Here is a 19162-nt window from a genome sequence, read left to right on the forward strand (position 1 = left end):
TGAGGAAAATCTCTTCAGCCATTTTTGAGTAATGGGAAGGCAGAGGAGGAAACAAGCTGTTACACAGTTCACAGTTTTAATATATATGATTGGTGGCTGCTATAGCAAAGCCAGACTGGAAGCAGTGCTAGTGATGGCCTTCTATCCCACATTCATAACCATGGAATATGAGCACCTCCCCACTAGAAGGGTCTCTGGGGGTTGTGAGATGCTGCTAGTAACTCACTCTCCTGGAGAGTACAAGATAGTAGCATGAGCTTACTGGTTGTTTTCTGGTCTACTCCAGAGACAGCAGGGTCCTTACTTCTGAAAAGCCTAATAAACCAACAAGGTACAGTGCCAGTACAGTATATTGGAAAGACTATTTATAGCAGTAATGAGCAAAGTACTACTGCCTAGATAGTCCTTCAGCATACTTTGAACTGATTCTAAGTTCCCCTGTTAATCTGTTTCAGTGTTCAGACTTTGTGTAGCACTGTTCTTAAATCATCTGGAAGGGACTACTACTTATGGAATGTGAGAGAACTGGTACAGAACAGCCCATTTACCAGTTACAAACATACAAGGAGTCACTGACAGGCTAACCTAGCGCAACTAAGATTATTACATAGCAGCCACTAACTATTTTTAAATGCTTTAAATACTGTAACTGTTTAGCTGGTCTAGTAGAAATTAACAGTGAATCAGATAGTTCCTAACACAAAACTTTCTAATTGGAAGGAGAATCCACTTCTTAACTGTACAATTACCTGATATTATTGTGGACAAATTGGATGCTGGAAATTTTATCCAGTTCAGATGGGGTTCAGGGCTACATGTCTTTGCCCATTCCATTATATATCCATTGAACGCTGCGGATTCACTGGGAGGCGCCCAAATGACAAAGATGCTGTTATTCCCCATTGGTGTAACAGAGATGCTCTGCGGAGGAGGTAAATCTTAAAAACGAGAAAAAAAACACACAAAAGTTGCCTGTAACACTCCCTTAAACAATATCACTTATTTGAATCTGTTACTCATGGTTTGTTGTATTTCGACTTGGTAGATTGGATATGTGCATTGCTGCCTTTCTTCTTCTTAGTGGTGAACAGTATACAGAATCCTTCATCAGAGGGAAAAGCTCTTTGTGCTAGTCTGATTACAACTAAGCTGCTAAAACTGTGGGGTTTGTTTGTTGTTGGGCTGGTTGTTTTTTTTTTTTTAATTGCCATCTTGCATCATGGTACAGCAACAGGAGCATTGCTAGCTTTACACCTTAATATCCATCGTCTTCACATGGTTTCTACCTACCAACCATTCTAATAACACTCATGCTTCCACCCAGAGTCTGGAACATGTGTGATCCACATAAGTGTAAAATTTTGCTTTCAAACACAGGGCCACGTTACTCTCTCCTGTAGGAGAAAGCTGTGGGAGGGGAGTTAGTGACAAAGGTGGGTTAGTAAGTTGCTGCCTACCACTGAAGTATGACCATGCCACAGATCTGACAGTGGTATAACAAACATGGTTGAGCTGTGTCCACTCAGCAGCTTTTTTCACAATACAGCCATGTATCAACTGTCTCTCGCCCTCTCAGCAGCTGCTATGCCATACTGTCTCAGCTGGGGGGAAGAGTGTCTAGAAATAGTAATGCAGAGCAGAATAAGCAACACGTGGAGCAATGAACCCTGTGACTATCCTACTGCAAAGTTAGGACAGGGCCCAGTAAGGGATCCTATCAATAGTTTAAAAATAAGCATTACTCCTGGGCTACAAGAAGGAGCCTAGGCTGCAGAGAAGGATGAAACATGGCTAGCTGAGTCAAGCTGCTGAATATTAACCATGATATGTGGACACAATGTGCTTAGAGACAATGATATTGCTCATTAATTACAAACTCTGATAAATTATTAGCCTAGACAGCAAGCCTCATAAGCACTAATCTTAACTGTATAAAGAGGTAACAGGGCGTTAAATGACCTAGCTTAAGCTGCTGTAGCACAAAAGCTGAATACTTCAGAACACAGAGTTCTGCTCTGTTCAAAAGCAAGAGCCGATATTTCTTGTAACTCAAGCAGTAAAGGTGTTTACCTAAAATACTCAGATCAGTAATGATGGATGTTGGAGATGAGTTTCCTTTTGAATTATGAGCATAGACCATTATGTTATAATCCACCTTGGGGAGGATTCTAGTGAAGTGGGTTTGTGTGGTAATGTTCACATCTGTCGTTCTAGGACTCTTCTGGTTTAGTGCTTGAAAGGTCAGTGTGTAATGCAGGATCTTTCCTCTTGCTTCTGACTTGCTCATAACCTACAAAGAAATATACTTTATTACTTTTTCCGCATTATATTCCTGGCAAGATTACAAATATTCAAAAACAGGAATTTGCCAAAACTGTTAAGAGCACCTTGCTCTAGCACTGTTCAATTGAAATTAATTAACTGAAGTGCTTCAAGAGACTTTGGAAAGTTTTCACATCTGCTCTTAGATAAAGATGTTGTTAGCTGCTGAAAACCAAACATCTTACCAAAAGCTATGGCTAGTCGCTCACAGGAGCGTCTGGTGCCTTTACAACAGCCTGTGCATAATGCACATACAGTATAAAGGTTCAATATAGTAATAATTAAACTCAACGGTAAAAGGTACGATACCTAAAAAAGATTAGCATAAAAGTACATGCCAGTAGAAGGGGCTGTAATAACTGATGAGAAATCCTGTCTAGAATAAGACATGAATTCAGATAAAATATTTAGAATATAATTGGAGAGTTTTTTGTTTTTATATACATAAAGGCTTTTCATATTCAAGATGTACTAAAGTCTTCTACACAGTAACATTCTGTTTCTGATGATTCTGTAATTATGAAACAAATGCAGCAGCTATTAAAGAATCAGCATTGGATGTTAGAAAAGATATTATGAAGACTGGAGAAACTTTGAGGATCCTGCCATTTCCACTCAGTATCAAAAACAGCAATGAACTCGTCCAGCAGAGACAAACAGAATGAGATGCAACAACCCTACTGTTGAAGGGAAGTGTGATGGTGGGAGCCCCATCTGCTGATGGAGAGTGCTGCAGCTACACTGACATAGAATCCTCCCAAAGGAGCATCAGGCTTGCAAAGGCAAAAAATAACTATCAAAAACTGAGACTTCAATGGTACTTTTGTAATGAACCTGCTATCTTCCATTTTTTTTAAAGAATCTATTTAGATGGGATAGGCCATCTTGTGTTGTTTTTTTTTTAAATTCATATGCAAACATTATAGCAAAGGGACACTAGTCTGTAGCTTAGATACCAAAAATGACCTACCTTAAATTTACAGTCTGACAACATTCTCTAGTTCACTCATTTTTATTACTGTTCATAAGCCCATTGGAATTTATACAACAAAATATATAGCAAAGAGATGTTGGCTGAAGTTCTGTGCCTTGTGTTCTACAGGAGGTCAGGCTAAATGATCATCTAATGGTTCCTTCTGGCCTTAAAATCTATGCCAAGATACATACTAATTCTATGGCAGAGAACCTTAATTATATAGTAATTGCAGAGCAGTCTCTCTACTTGTCTATGATTTCTTTGCAAAACTTTTAGCTCATAAATGAACTATGTGAGGTGCAATTATACCTTTAAAGCAAAGTCCTGGGGAACTCAATAAGACTGTACAGACCGCTATAGGTCTTGTATCCCTGCTCCAGGATTTTATAGCTTGGTTTCAAATGATACAGAAAGGTTATCGTTCTGTTAAATAACTTTTTTCCTTAAGGGAAATACATTTATAAAATTTTAATCCAGCTTTCCCTGTCTGCAGAGGAGAGGGATGGAAAGCTGGTTATTTGTGGGACCTCTGGTAAGACAATGGCTTATGTCCTGTGTGGTGGTTCCGTGGAGGCTAACACACTTTGTTTCCCAGAGCTGTCTCCGTAAGCTAACAAACCTGAGATCAGCAATGCTGGTTGACTCCATTAAAAAACCACAAAAAAATGCAATCATTTGCTAGATAGTGCATCTAAAAAAACCCACTGTTTTTGCTTCTGCTCAAATGCATCTTCTACCAGGTAGCTACACGTAATTAAAGTAATACTTATAGCTAGGGTTTTCAAAGGAGTTTAAGGTAGCTAGGCACCTAAATCCCATTCAATCAAATCAGTTCACTGGGAATTGGTCACCTAACTCCTCCTCCTTTGAGAATCCCCATTGCAAAGTTGTGCCATTAGCTGCTACCTTAGCTATATTTCAGTGCTGAAAGGATATTTTTTTGTGAGAAATGATTCATTAGATGCTGCTATCCAGGGACAAGGAGAGAAGGAGGTGGAAATCTTGTCACTGAGAAATATAAAGAAGAAAAATCATTGCTCATGTAAGACCTGTAAAAAAATACTCTACCTGTGCTCCCTCTGTTGTGGAAAATTACTAATGAACACCATCTGTGATGGTTCTGGAAGCACTGATTAGAACAATAAAGTAGTAATTCCTAGTTCTGTCTGTCTGCCTAATATAATGAAAGAAAATAGATTCTTGTGTCATCTCGTATACAATCTCCCTGTCGTTAAGTTTTTATACTATGAACACACTACATATGGGCTATAGCTTGTCCGTTAAAGGCTCGATTTCAAGCCCACTGTCCTCCATGGAGTCTTACCATACAAGCCAATGAGCTTTGAATCAGGGCCTAATTCAGAATCTCCTCTGATGGCAGCTAGGAGAGCTGTCATTTCCTGGAAAAAATATACCAGCACATCTTTCTTCCTTTCCAGGAAGGAGTATAGTCTGATCTAGCACTTCTCATGTGCGTATATTCCTTATGAGAATAAAGAATTGGAAAACAAACTCAGGAAATCGGAACGACTTCAAGAACAGCTGCTGTGGCTACCAATCGTCGCTACTGTGGTCTGTCACTAATCTGAATGACAAAAAACTATCTGCTTGTTCAGTGCTTTTCACATCTTCCACATCTGGCTTCAGACCCTCAAGCTACTTATATTAAGTAACTCAGCCACTGTTCCTTCCAATACCCATTTCAAGGTGAGGTAACATTTTTCTGAACCAGATAGCTATTTATAGTAATAGTCCTCTTCGCTAGAAAATGATACTCATATCAACACCTGTCCTTTAATAACACATTTTCACTTCCTTCCTACCTCTATTCTAGAGCCTGGAGGAAGTACAGTAACACCTTAGGCCTTATTTGAAAGCTTATTGAGACTGGTCAGCTGTAACTCCTTATCAGAAATTAGCTAGTCAGCAGTGGCACTTCATGTTGGAGAAGATCTGAATATATTGCTTTTAATTAGCAGAAGCATATTTGTTCTGACTAAAAGTAGCAGCTGCCGTGTCAATAATTTACCAGATACAAAGGAAGTGTTACTTCGTCATATAACACAAGAACCTGGGAGTCACCCAATGAAATTAATAGGCAGCAGGTTTAAAACAAACAGAAGGAAGTATGTCTTCACAAAACCCAAAGTCAACCTGTGGAACTTGTTGCTAGGGTAAGCTGTGAAGGCCAAAACTATAATGGGATTAAAAAAAGAACTAGATAAACTCATGGAGGACAGGTCCAACAATAGCTATAAGCCAAGATGATCAGGGCTGCAACCTCACACTCTGAGTGTCCCTAGCCTCTGATGCCAGAAACTGGGAGTGGATGACAGAATGGATTGTTTGATGATTGCCTGTTCTATTCATTCCCTCTGAAGCACATGGCATTGGCCACTGTCAGAAGACAGCATACTGGGCTAGACTGGACCATTGGTCTGACCCAGTGTGGCCATTCTGATCTTAAATTTTTGAAATGCTCCATGAAACTTCCCGCATTTTAGAAGATCCTCAGACTAAGATATTATAAATAACACCACAAAAGGTATTTCAAAATATGTCTTCCCTGCAGCAGGGATGAGAATTGAAATGTTGGGAAGGGGGATGAGAACATGGATATTGTCTCTCCTAAGCCATGGCTGAGATGATTTAGTTGGAATTGGTCCTGCTTTGAGCAGGGGGTTGGACTAGATGACCTCCTGAGGTCCCTTCCAACCCTGGTATTCTATGATTCCCTGGAAGGAAGGGGAAAGTGGTGATGGAGAGCATCCTTTTTTTAAAGGAAAGGGGTGGGAAACCATAGCTGGAATCCTTTCACTCCCCAGATCAGGTATTGCTACTCCTACTCTAGCCACTGGCAGGAAATGTTGGGACTCCAAAAACTCTTCAGCCAGGAACTGGCTCCCTCTTCACATTCCCCTACCTGGTGAGTCTTTGCTGCACCGATCAAAGAGGAGAAGAAAACTCACAAGTGACTGAATTTCCTCTCCTCCTTGGTCTGTTCCCTAAGAAAGAGAGGCAAGGAGGTTGCTGTCTTTCTGCTGTTGGCAGGAGAAGGGGAGCTGTGTTTTTCTTTGCTCTAAGCCCTTTCTCTTCAAACACAGTAAAACACAGTCTCTGCTTCAAACTTGACTATATACTTTTAAATTCACTTAGATTAGTAAAATCTTACCTTCCAAAAAAGAGTGATATTCTGTGTTTGGGAGTCCATATCCTGCATTATGTACCAGACATCTAACAACCCACTTGGCACTGGTTGAGGGAGAAAAATGTGTCGAGTTTATGACTGCACTTTGATACAAATCTGCAAAATGTTGAAGGGTATGAGGGAAAACAGAACTAAACTGAAATAGAAATGTCTTAAAACCAAACCATGCAGCCTAGAATCCTTGAAGGGACCCTTCTGAATTTTTCATTCATGTATAGTACTTAGAGGCTACAGTGAGAGGCACTTCAGAAATGTTTATAGATGAACGACAATATAAGTACCAAGACAGGTAGGTTATGTTAGTGGTGTGATTAAGTACAAAGAAAACAAGATTCTAGGGCATCCATCCAAACCATAAAACTCGGATACATTCTCAAGGCTACATCCTGCCATCATTCAAGGTATAATAGCATGCTAACAAGATCAGCTGCTAATAGTTGCATAAAACTTGGAGAGAGTTAAACCATTTCAGCACTAAAACAATTAACCTCGTGGTTATGCCACAGCACTCAAGCACTGGACAGGTTTTTTTTGTTTGTCTGTTTGCAGATGTTGAGCCAGTCAGAATAAAACAAACTTTTCTGTGGCTACTCAAGGCAGATTAACAGCTCCATAGATAACATTCTGGTAGATATCAGAGGGGTAGCCGTGTTAGTCTGGATCTGTAAAAGCAGCAAAGAATCCTGTGGCACCTTATAGACTAAGAGATATTTTGGAGCATGAGCTTTCGTGGGTGAATACCCACTTCATTGGATGCATGTAGTGGAAATTTCCAGGGGCAGGTATATATATGCAAGCAAGCTAGAGATAATGAGGTTAGTTCAATCAGGGAGGATGAGGCCCTGTTCTAGCAGTTGAGGTATGAAAACCAAGGGAGGAGAAACTGGTTTTGTAGTTGGCAAGCCATTCACAGTCTTTGTTTAATCCTGAGCTGATGGTGTCAAATTTGCAGATGAACTGAAGCTCAGCAGTTTCTCTTTGAAGTCTGGTCCTGAAGTTTTTTTGCTGCAGGATGGCCATTTTAAGATCTGTGGCCACGGAGGTTGAAGTTTTCTCCTACAGGTTTTTGTATATTGCCATTCCTAATATCTGATTTGTGTCCATTTATCCTTTTCCGTAGAGACTGTCCAGTTTGGCTGATGTACATAGCAGAGGGGCATTGCTGGCATATGATGGCGTATATTACATTGGTGGACGTGCGGGTGAATGAACCGGTGATCATATGGCTGATCTGGTTAGGGATTCTGGTAGGGTTTTTCATGTACAATTTATATCTATTTGTGACTTACTTTCTTGGTAGAAAGAGCACTAGATCTAAGCTCAATGGGAATATACCGTTTCTTATTATGTTACTGAAAATAATACTTGTTCATAATGAATAAGTAGGTATAGGATAGAGGGACCTAGACAAATTAGAGGATTGGGCCAAAAGAAATCTAATGAGGTTCAACAAGGACTACTGCAGAGTCCTGCACTTAGGATCCCATGCACTGCTACAGACTAGTGACCGAATGGCTAGGTAGCAGTTCTGCAGAAAAGGACCTAGGGTTCAAGTGAATGAGAAGCTGAATATGAATTAACAGCGTGCAGAGGGATGGGATCGTTCGCCTCTATTTGACATTGGTGAGGTCTTATCTGGAGTACTGTGTCCAGTTTTGGGCCACACACACTACAAGAAGGATGTGGAAAAATTGGAAAGAGTCCAGCGGAGGGCAACAAAAATGATTAGGGGGCTGGAGCACATGACTTATGAGGAGAGGCTGAGGGAACTTGGATTGTTTTGTCTGTAGAAAAGAAGAATGAGGGGGGATTTGATAGCTGCTTTCAACTACCTGAAAGGTGGTTCCAAAGAGGATGGATCTAGACTGTTCTCAGTGGTAGCAGATGACAGAACAAGGAGTAATGGTCTTAAGTTGCAGTGGGGGGAGGTTTAGGTTGGATATTAGGAAAAACTTTTTCACTAGGAGGGTGGTGAAGCACTGAATGGGTTACCTAGGGAGGTGGTGGAATCTCCTTCCTTAGAGGTTTTTAAGGTCAGGCTTGACAAAGCCCTGGCTGGGATGATTTAATTGGGGATTGGTTCTGCTTTGAGCAGGGGGTTGGACTAGATGATCTCCTGAGGTCCCTTCCAACCCTGATATTCTATGATTCTATCATTAGTGGTGTAAAAAGTTGCAGCTGGCCCAAAGAAGAAAAATGTTCATGAAAGACCTTTTAAGATTTAGCAGAAATAAGATATCTGATTAGCTTTGGCTAAAGTTTTTAATAAACCCACAGTAGAAAAAAATCGAGCAAATTGAGTGTGGAGAATGCCCACCAACTTCTGGCCTATGTGCTCAAGTAGTTCAAAATCAGAAAGATGTAGCAAGACAAGAAGAAAACTGTTAAAACAAAAGATACTATAGATTGGTTCAGCATACACTAGTGAAATCAGTTTTGAAGAAAGAAAAACACCACAACTCAAATAAGAACAAATAGTTACTAATAACCCTAAAACAAAAGCAAGGAGCTCGTGGACAAATCTGACTGAAATGTGATTGGAACTGCATGCAAGGAGTAGATAAATCCTTAATATAAGCAATGCTAATAACTCTTGCCCCATATCACCTGTAAATCTCCCACAATCTTATTAATCTTAGCTAAAGGAGGGGGAAAAAAGTAGGATTTAGTTCTCCCAATACTAAGCACTATTAGATGGTGAGATAGAGGTGTTTTTTTTTTCCAAAGAATCAAAAATGAATTTATCAAACTCAAATATTCCTCCTTCAAGGCTATTTGCACATATATCCTATACAAGGTTCTTGAATGAACAGAAATTCCAGAATGGTGCTTAAATGTAACATGTCCCAATGCAGAACCAGACCTTATAGAGACTTATTTTCAAGTAGTTTTTTAAAAAAATCATTCTTATATTAAAAGCAGAGCTTTGAATTCTGCACATTAGTTATTTTAGGTAGCAATGTAGCCATTTTGTCTCTATGACTTCTCACTAATGACTCCTATTGAGATCAGTTGGAGTGAGGCTAGAGAATACTTGTTGATTAGTTTGAGATTCTTATTTCACGTTTAGCTGGGAAAAAGATTAAATGCTCCTCCCCGCCCTAACTGAAATCCTAACATTTAACTGAAATACTATAGCAACCCAATGTGCGTACAAAGGGTTACAAGAAGGAAATTGTTAGGGGAGAGAAAAAGTTCACACCTCTCTTGCATCAGTCAATGCTTCATACAGAAACTGATGCTGTCAATGGTGGTAAATTGCATGAGTCATAGTAAGATCCTGTAGGTTTTATAATAACTTAAAAATATATCAAAGGTATGTGTAAGATCAAAGGAGCTGGTGCCAAACTAACACAACTTCAACAGACAAACTTCTGAGAAGTTTTCTTCTTTAAGAAGAACTGAAAAGTCTGTACTATGTGATTTCGTAGGGTGTAGTTTTGAAGTCAAGCTAGCAAACACATGACCCAGTAGTGAGCATCACACATCTTATATTAGAGCTGGCACAAATTGATTAATACTAATTCTCTTTATGGTCTTACTATGTGTTCCTGGAAACTGTCACCTATCCCTACAATATGGAATAGTGACAACATCTACTGTTCACCTCATACTTTGTGTGTTTGGCTGTCAGAACACATGGCCAGATTCTGTTCTGTTACAACAGTGTAAGTCAGAAATGATTCCACTGACATCTGGATACAGCTGTTGAGAAATTTTCCAACAGAACGTTTTTCCATCAGAAAATGCCAATTTGTTTCAATCAAAATGTTCCAAAGAAATATGTCAAGTTAGTTGAAACTGACAACAGAAACCAGGCAGGTTTCTAAAGGAAGCCTGCCTGGATTTCCTGCCACCATGCTTGGCCTCTCAGCAGCCCACCAATTAGGCTGATAGGTAGTGGAGAGCCTGAAAGTCCCGGCATTCAGGGGTGCAGCTCCTTGGCAACCTCTGCTCCCAGGCCTGTGGCTCTTTGGCAGTCTGGGCTCCCAGGGTCCCCAGCTCCAGGGCAGTATGTCAGGCAGATGGCCCCAGAATCAGGGCTTCCAGGTTCCCAGCTCAGCATTCTTAGGAGCCCCGGCTCCTGGGCTCCCTGCCTGTGGGCTCCAAGAGCCTTGGAAACATTTCAAAAAGATCAAAATGAAATAATATTTCAGCTTTTAATAAACAACATTTTTGGAATTCCTGTTTTGCAGGAAACTTCAGAAATTAAATTTTTGTTCCATTTCCAAATGAATTATTTTTTCTGACATTTTGGAATTTCCCAATGAACAGGAATTCCAATTTCTGACTATCTCTACTTCTGGATTTACACAGCTGTAACTGATGGTAGAATCTGCCCCACATTTTGCATTTATTAATATTAAACTCTTCTCAAACAATTTCTAAATACATGTTAGACAACAGATTAACGTGGCAAACTGCATATTTTATTACCTGCTTCTGGAGTCTGTATTCGAAATGTGCTCCAGTCACTCCACATTCCTCTGTTGGGGTGAAATTTGCAGCAAACCTGAAATTCATACTCTGTATGTGGCTTCAGATCATGTAGATTATATCTTGTAGAATTTAAAGTTTCAACCTTTAATGGCATTAAATGTAAAGCATATGTAATGTTAAACTTAAGAGGAAATAAAGATTGAATGAAGTAATGCTCTGAATTATGGACAATTTATATTCTGCCTGAAGCCTGTACTGCTACCCAGGGTTTTCAGAACCCAAAGCAGTGGTAACTTAATGGTCTTTTTTATGTGGTGTCAGGAATAAATCAATGAGGACAGCTCCTCTGTTTGATAAATAATTGATAAAAACAAGAGTGCTTTTACCTAAAATTACCTTTTTTATTAGGTTTTATGTGCACACACCCCTATCTGCTGTCGCAATAAGTTCAGAGCACCCAGTTACCCAAAATCTGAGATTGATTTTGAGTGATCACCAGCCAGGCTTCCGGGAGTCCTTCTTCTGTCTGATTGGGAGTTCAGGTGTCAGCTCATTGCCTGAAGAAAAGTTTCCTCAAACTGCTGCAAGGCATATTCTTAACTCCTGTTGGGTCACTAATTGTCTAGTTTTAGCAAACTGCTCGTTTCTGCAGTACTGTCAAGTTCTGGGGTTACTCACAGAAATATCAATTTGGGAATTACAGTATCCGCTATCCTCATGTAGCAAAAAATAATAATACAATGCTTAAAACCAATGGCAAATGAATTCAGTGCAACCCTAAATAACTTTTTAAAAAAGAAAAGGGTAATGAATATTTTGGTTTGCAGTTGTCCAACAGAATTCTATAGTTAATAATCTGAAGATAACAAACTCTTCCACTGTTCACAAATTCTGTTCTCAATACTTTATATGATTTCTACATTTTAAAAAACCCTAATATGTTTATTTGAGGTCCGACTTGGATCCTGTTAAAGTAAAAGGGAAAAACTCCTATTGACTTCAAAAGGAGTTGGATGAGGCCCTTCTTCAACTTAACAAGTGTGGTAGTTATATGTTTATATCTTATAACTCTGAAAGTGTAATAAAAAATTTCTGGCTTTTGCTGAGATGCAGCAAGTTACTTAATATATGTCTGAACACAGGGTTATGTCAGACATGAGGGCCGTGATCCTGAAAACTCAAATGAATATTTGATTTCGCTGAGGCTATTCATAAGCATAATATTAAGTACATGAATACGCTCTCGCAGGATTAGGGCCTCACATGCAGAAAACTTCAGTAGGGCCACCCAGAGGGGGGGGCAAGAGGGGCAATTTGCCCCAAGCCCCGGGCTCCGCAGGGGCCCCCACGAGAGTTTTTCGGGGCCCCTGGAGCGGGGTCCTTCACTCGCTCGGGGGCCCCAGAAAACTCTTGCAGGGCCGGGCCCTGGAGCTTCTTCCGCTCCCGGTCTTCGCTGGCGGGGGAGTCCTTCCACTCCGGGGGGAAGGACCCCCCGCCATCACATTACCGCCGAAGCGTGACCTGCCGCCGAAGTGCAACCCGGTCTTCGGCAGTAATTCGGCGGCGGGGGGCCTTTCCGTTCAGGGACCCGCCACCGAAGTGCCCCGAAGACCCGCGGCAGGGACCCTCGCCACTGAATTACCGCCGAAGAGCGGGCTGCACTTCGGCGGCGGGTCCCGCTTTGGCGGTAATTCGCCGGCGGGGGGCCCCCGCCGTGGGTCTTCGGGGCACTTCAGCGGCGGGTCCCAGAACGGAAGGGCCCCCCGCCGCCGAACAGGGCTGGCTCTAGACATTTCGCCGTGTGGGGGGCCCCCTACCGCTTACCGGTCCCATGGCTCCGGTGGACCTCCCGCAGGCGTGCCTGCGGATGCTCCACCGGAGCCGCAGACCAGCGGACCCTCCACAGGCACGCCTGCGGGAGGTCCACCCGAGCCGCCTGCTGCCGATGGCCCCAGGCCCCCCGGAATCCTCTGGGCAGCCCTGAACTTCAGACCAAAGATGGTGTTTATGATGGATGTTTAAAGTTAATTTCCTATATGAATTATTGCATTATCCTAAATTTGGTGCCAACAAGAAGAGATGCAGATTTGAAGGAAAAAAACTTGGTAAAAATAATTAAACAAAACCAAACATCAGTGACCAGCAACTTCCTTTTTTTTTTTCTTGAAAGAATTATTACCATATTCCAGGAATGACTGTTAACGGGTCGGTATCTTAGTCTAAAGCTTTCTGTCTGTTGTTGATCCTGCCACAAGACAGTGCAATTTGTTGCAGAAACGTTGTCAAATTTCACTAAAATATCTGTTGGAGAATGAGGTTTCACTAATAGCAAAGACCAAAAAAAAAAAAAAAAACCAGTTAGGTATGCAATGTGATTAGAAATCATTATGTAAGATATGATGGAATATAAATTTCAGGTAAATTTACACTGGGTCACTTCCTAATTAATTTATATTAATGTTACTTTACAATAAGAACCCCCATCCAAAGCTCTGGGTGTCTTTGAAACTTGAAATTTGAAATTTATTCACTAAGGCATATATTGGTATATTCAATCTCTTCTAACCAGCTCCCTAGATCTGCTCATTTCAGAGACAAGTAACACTTACCTATGTCTATCAACATGAATGTAAAGGGTAGGGAAGAAGCATTTCCTAGTCTATTCGAGGCAGCAACTACAGCTGTATAATTGGATTCAAAATTCAGCTTGGTCAGATTCAGTGACCCATATTTAGGATTCATACTTTCTTCTGCAAAATGTAAGCATTCTGTCTCATTTGTTAGCCTAGAACAAAAGAGAAACCCGTGATTAAAATCTTCAACACACACTCTGTGGGCCAAATCCTCAGATGGTGTAACTGAGCAGAGAAAAACCTGCCCTGGATGTATATTAGGATGCTGGACAGTTTGAGAATGTTCCCTAGGAAGGGGCAAGCTTAAGCAGCTGTTTAATACCAATTCCAGTATTAACCATCCAGATTCAAGGGGGAAGCACGTCTAGAAATGGGGTGTAGTCCTTGCAGCCTGCCTAGCCCAGAAGGTGCTGAGGAAATGTGGTGCAGCATCTGTGGGGGAAAATGTGAGCTGAATAGTATTCTTATGCAACTATGACTCAGGTTCATGAAAGTGAGTCTATACTGTCTCCATTGTGCTTTTCCCCAAATAGTTTAACCGTAAGCAACTGACTTTTTTGGGGCCTTAATAAAAAGAAATAGGCCTGCCAGAAATAGTACGTTTTCAAGCTATTATTCAACTGTAGGCCAAAAAGAACCTTGTCCATCAGTTACTTACTGTATCACATAGGTAGTGTCTATGTGAGTGAGTCTTCCTTTATCCCAAGTGCAAGTAAGGTTCCCATCTCTTCCATACTGAATGCAGGATACATTTCCTGGCTGGTCTGGAGGATCTGAACAGACACTCTTATCAATATTTGAGGTAAACACTGGTAACAGAGGTATTAAGAAACCCTCTTCTACACAGTCTTGAGTTTTGTTTTGTTGCCTTTGTTTTTAAAAACAAAGAGTTCAGGGTTCAGGCTGTCTTTTAACCTAGCTCTTTTATGGAAGACTGGCTTTTTACTTACTTAGAAGAACAAATTAAAGTTCCACTTTTGGCAAGCTGTTTTCATGGGCTGACCACTGTGTGAAGCCCCAGTGAAGACAATCGGATTCTACATAGATACAGGAGCCTCAACGTGCACAGCCTGGATAGGATTGGGGCCCAAAAGCCTGCCTACAGCAACTGATGACTGTTCTTAAAAAGCTTTCTTTCCCCATGAGACACAAGAGAGTTTTAGCTTCCATAGGCTACTGGAAACTCTGTGGGATTCCACTGCACAGTTTCTTATTCACACTAGGATTCATAGGGGAACTACTGGGAGTTTGTGCCTGAATCACAAATCTTGGGGATCCACTGGAGGCTAGATCCATCTATGCCAAGACCCTATGTCTGCATTTTGGGGAACCCTGCACCCTCCGATGGAGCAATCTGTTGGGGATTTTTCCATCTACCACTGCCTTGGAATCTTCTGTCCCCTTCACACTAAAAGGGGCATTCCATTGAGGAGGGTGGGAGAGACACAAACGTTAATAAAGCCTCATGTAGTATTTTACAAAGGGGAAAGGGCCAATGTGTTTACAGTGGGCTGGTGATGCATGTGTCCAACCCCTTCCCAAAGTAAAGCATATGATACTACAGTGGTGAATGCCCCCACATGCATTGGGGGAGATCAGTGTATGGAGGACCCCTGAGGCACAATCTGGCCCAGAGCAAATAAATAACCTATCTATCACCCAATGGACTCACTAAAGTAGCTATTCCACTACCACTTTGTGATGTGCTTCTCAGAGGTACATCATATCTGATACCCTAGGAAGAAAGTGTTAGAATAAGAAATAGGAAATGGCTTCTCCTTACTTCCAACATAGATGTCAATTCCACAGATGATTTTTCCATTTGATTTACATTTGCAACTAAATGTGTGTCTTCCATATGCAAGGACCATTTCAGAATTATTGAAAATTAGCTCCTTGCATTGTTCACCTTGTTTCAGCCGGCACGAGAGGGTAATGTTTGATCCAGGAAGGACTATCGAATCTGTGTTAGCAATCATATCTCCTCTTCTGCAATTTTCTACAATACAATGGGAAAAACAAACGGGGTATATATAGCAACAAAGAGTCCTGTGGCACCTTATAGACTAACAAATGTATTGGAGCATAAGCTTTCGTGAGTGAATACCCACTTCGTCAGATGCATGGGTATTTATACTCACATGATCTCTTTTTAGAATGTGCAAAGCCTTTTGTTTGAAATTTCCTAGAAATGTATCAGTATTTATTGCAAAAATTTATAAAAGGGGTGAAAATCGGTGCAAAAAATTAACTTCAGTTTTTTTGGGTAAATATCAGGGTTAATATTGGGGGACAGGAGGACGGAAAAAAAAAACAGATTACTGAGCTGCCATCTCTTTCCACAGTGGGGAGCTGGGAATTCTGGGTCCAGGGAATTCTGTCACTTTTCTTTTTGAGGACTTGGCATTGAGGCGCATTTGTATGCGTGCACATCCTTCACTACATTGCCTTACTTTAACAGACAGCATCACATTTATACTTAGATTAATTTATTAACACAAACACATCTACCTAATGTAATGGATTGGATTTTCTTAACATAATCAGTATTTTCACATTGAGCGGTCTAAAATTTGTGTAAATGTTTGGGGTTTTTTGTTTTTGTTTGTTTTAAAAAAACAAACAAACCCAAGTAATAGCTTTCCTAAAACTTGGGAATTTGCGGAAAAAAAATCAGTTATAAACGGAAAATGAAGGGCCTTAAGTATAGAGTATTTTACAAAGCAAAGGAGAATCCTCCAGCAGTATAATCCTCTATCATATTCCAGTTAGAACTCTGGATTATGATTTGTACTTGGCACTAAATTTTCATTGATTTAAGGGACATCATGAATGAAAGCCAACCTACTTTCTTACTGAAAAAAGTACAATCCAAGGATCCACCTGAAAGCAGAACTTTATCTTCAAACAAAAAACACTATGCATATTGGTGAAATAGCAGCAATCACGTGCCTATTGAGATGAATGGTAAAACTTCCTATGAATTCCATAGGAGATAGTTCCTGTGTAGATGCAAGGATAGGCAGGTGTAAACCCAATTCAAACAGAGATGTGCATACACGTTTGATGTTGCTCAGTGGACCTGGAAAATGATGGAGCAGCATTTCTTTTTATTTGTTAAGCTAGTCAACTCCGTCTATTTAGAAATGGATTGTATGCAAGATGTGCCTCCCAGGTAATCAACAGCAAACCTCTAACTTTAAATAAATTACTAGCAGTTATTTCCTGTAGTAGCCTTGAATTCACACATCATACAGAAGTGAAACTTTAGTTATATGCAGTATAAACAAATGAAAGTGAGTTGCCAATGGCTGCATATATTGGCTCTTCTCTTGTGCACCATTTGGTTCTGAAAGTTGTATTCAATGAAGACCAGCCTGATCCTCCAATGCCTTGCACTTTGTAGAGTTCTTTACAGTTGTGCACCATGGGTGTAAAATGCTGCCAGATCAGAATAGTTAGTGTCATACATCCTCTGTGACAAGGCGCAAGGCAGCAGAGAATCACATCCACTATTCTTAACAGCGTTATCCAATTAACTGAAAATGAATTTTTTAATAAGAAAATAATCCAGGCAGGCATCGAAGTTACAGTTGCGTGACCCTCTGGAACTTAAATATAAGGAAGGCATTTTCCAGCAAAGCACTCAAAGATGGAAGAAGAAACAAATTAAACTGTTCAAGATTTTTCTAAGCAAAGTTTCTGTTAAGAAATCAAACACTTACCTGTTACTGCTTGTACCAAACACCAAATTGCCACGTGCACAAGCCATGTGGAAAACATTTTGTTCTCTAAAGTGAAATGAATGCCTTTTCCCTGTTTTTAAAAATAAAAAACAATATATTAAAATACTCCTTATGTTACAACATCTGCAACTTAGGACATCAAAGATGCTTGTTGCAATATTTAATAAAAAAAAAATCCTTTCACACACATGGATAAATTGTGGCTTACTGGAGGCATTGGCTAGAGAGTTTATTGACTGTTTCTGGCAGGCACTGTATCCATGGGAACATATGGACTAAGTGTGTCTCCTTCCATGCACTTTAAAAGGATATAGCATTGCTTCCCTCTCCCCCCCAGCCAATAGTCCCTCTTTACCAGCCCAACAGTCTAAAAAGGCTATGAGGAGGTTAGCACCACTAGCAAGTGCTAGCCATTGTAGTGTTTATGGTTAGGAACCACAAGGACAGACTGTGACTAGCCCCTGTGCAAAGCAGGCATAAGGATCTCTGTTCACATCTTACTTGCTTCCCCTTTCTTTCACTACTTTGTATATCTAAGCAGGATTAGTCATCCAGTACTTAAGGGTGACATTCCCCAGCTCCCTGGAATTCTGCCATATTTTAGTTTTTGCACAGGTACAAGGAAGACAGCCTGCCAGGTAGTGGCACTCTGCAACCCTTGTGTGCTACAGAATTTAACTCTGCAATTTTGCTCTGTAGGAGCCCAAGGGAGAAGGAATTAGCAGACAGGACAGATGAATGGTGAGAAGAGAACAGTAAGTGGCCTTGTGAACTGGATGATCCACTATCTAGAAAGCCAGTGGGGGGAGAGAGACTGGGAGGGGCACATTGCCTGCTGCCACTCTTCAAAGTCTGTGTTCTGACTTTTCTTGGGTGACCCAAGACACTGCCCTAAAGTGAGTGATGCTGTGTCTTCTATACACAGAACAGGTAGCAGAGGCAGTGAAAGCTTCCCTGTTAAATAACTCCAAACCCCTCTAGGGTTTAGGGCATAGTCCAGCCTCGCTACTGAGAAGGCCACTATGGGAAGTGTTATTCCAGCATGAGGAAATTAGTTCAACCATGCAAAATTCTAAAGAGAGGTTATAAGTCAAACGCTCTATATTCTCCTAGGAATCAGTCTTGTTGACTCCAAGAAAATCATGGATCAGGTCCTACACAATCATGATTTTTTTTTAAAACATAGAAGTGGAGTGGTTCTTATTTGCCTTCTGGCTTTTGAGCCTTTAGGGTTGCCAATATTGGTTGGATGTATTCCTGGAGATTTCATCACATGACATAATCTTTAATTAAAGATTAATCTTGAATTCCTGGAGACAACAAGCCAATCCTGAAGGGTTGGCAACCCTACATGAAGGCCATAAACAATTTTTTTTTAAATGAAACCTGAGACTTTCACAAAATCCGGAGATTCAAGAATCTAGAACTTTACAAAAAACACCAAATAATGCAAGACTCATAATAAAATTATGGAAGTTGGCAATACCACAATTCTTTGATCCATTCACTTCCACAAAATGAAAGGCAGCACAAATGATAAAAACACTGCTGACTTTCAAACTGTTAGTTAAAGTCTACCCTACAATAAACAAATGGCAGGCAGATGTAATGGAGGCAAACACTTTTTTTTTTAACTAAAAGAGATTTAAGTTTCAAGCTTCCAAAGAATTGATACATTTTTAAAAATTATAAATAATATATTTGTTCAACTGCAAACCTATACTAGTTCTGGTCATAAACAACTTTAAAACATAGATGATATGGAAGTGTTTGACCTTTGGCCAGAAAATTCCCAGAAGAGGCCATGAAATATTTCAAGTTCAGGTGGGACTATTTT

General features: G+C 40.5%; 1 protein-coding gene across 1 annotated transcript in view; it reads right to left on the reverse strand.

Moving 5' to 3' along the window:
- Positions 1 to 17380, reverse strand: part of IL12RB2 (interleukin 12 receptor subunit beta 2) — a 28049-nt gene extending 10669 nt beyond the window's left edge. The window contains exons 1-9 of the mRNA XM_030572011.1: positions 17305 to 17380; positions 15363 to 15578; positions 14238 to 14352; positions 13556 to 13731; positions 13126 to 13268; positions 10944 to 11088; positions 6471 to 6550; positions 2071 to 2290; positions 750 to 938 (exon numbers count right to left, since the gene is read on the reverse strand). Coding sequence (XP_030427871.1) covers positions 750 to 938; positions 2071 to 2290; positions 6471 to 6550; positions 10944 to 11088; positions 13126 to 13268; positions 13556 to 13731; positions 14238 to 14352; positions 15363 to 15578; positions 17305 to 17362 — 1342 coding nt within the window. The 5' untranslated portion in view covers positions 17363 to 17380. The remainder of the gene's footprint in view (positions 1 to 749; positions 939 to 2070; positions 2291 to 6470; positions 6551 to 10943; positions 11089 to 13125; positions 13269 to 13555; positions 13732 to 14237; positions 14353 to 15362; positions 15579 to 17304) is intronic.
- Positions 17381 to 19162: the final 1782 nt, after the last annotated feature.

This window comes from Gopherus evgoodei, chromosome 8, assembly GCF_007399415.2.
Source record: "Gopherus evgoodei ecotype Sinaloan lineage chromosome 8, rGopEvg1_v1.p, whole genome shotgun sequence".
Lineage (NCBI taxonomy): Eukaryota > Metazoa > Chordata > Testudines > Testudinidae > Gopherus > Gopherus evgoodei.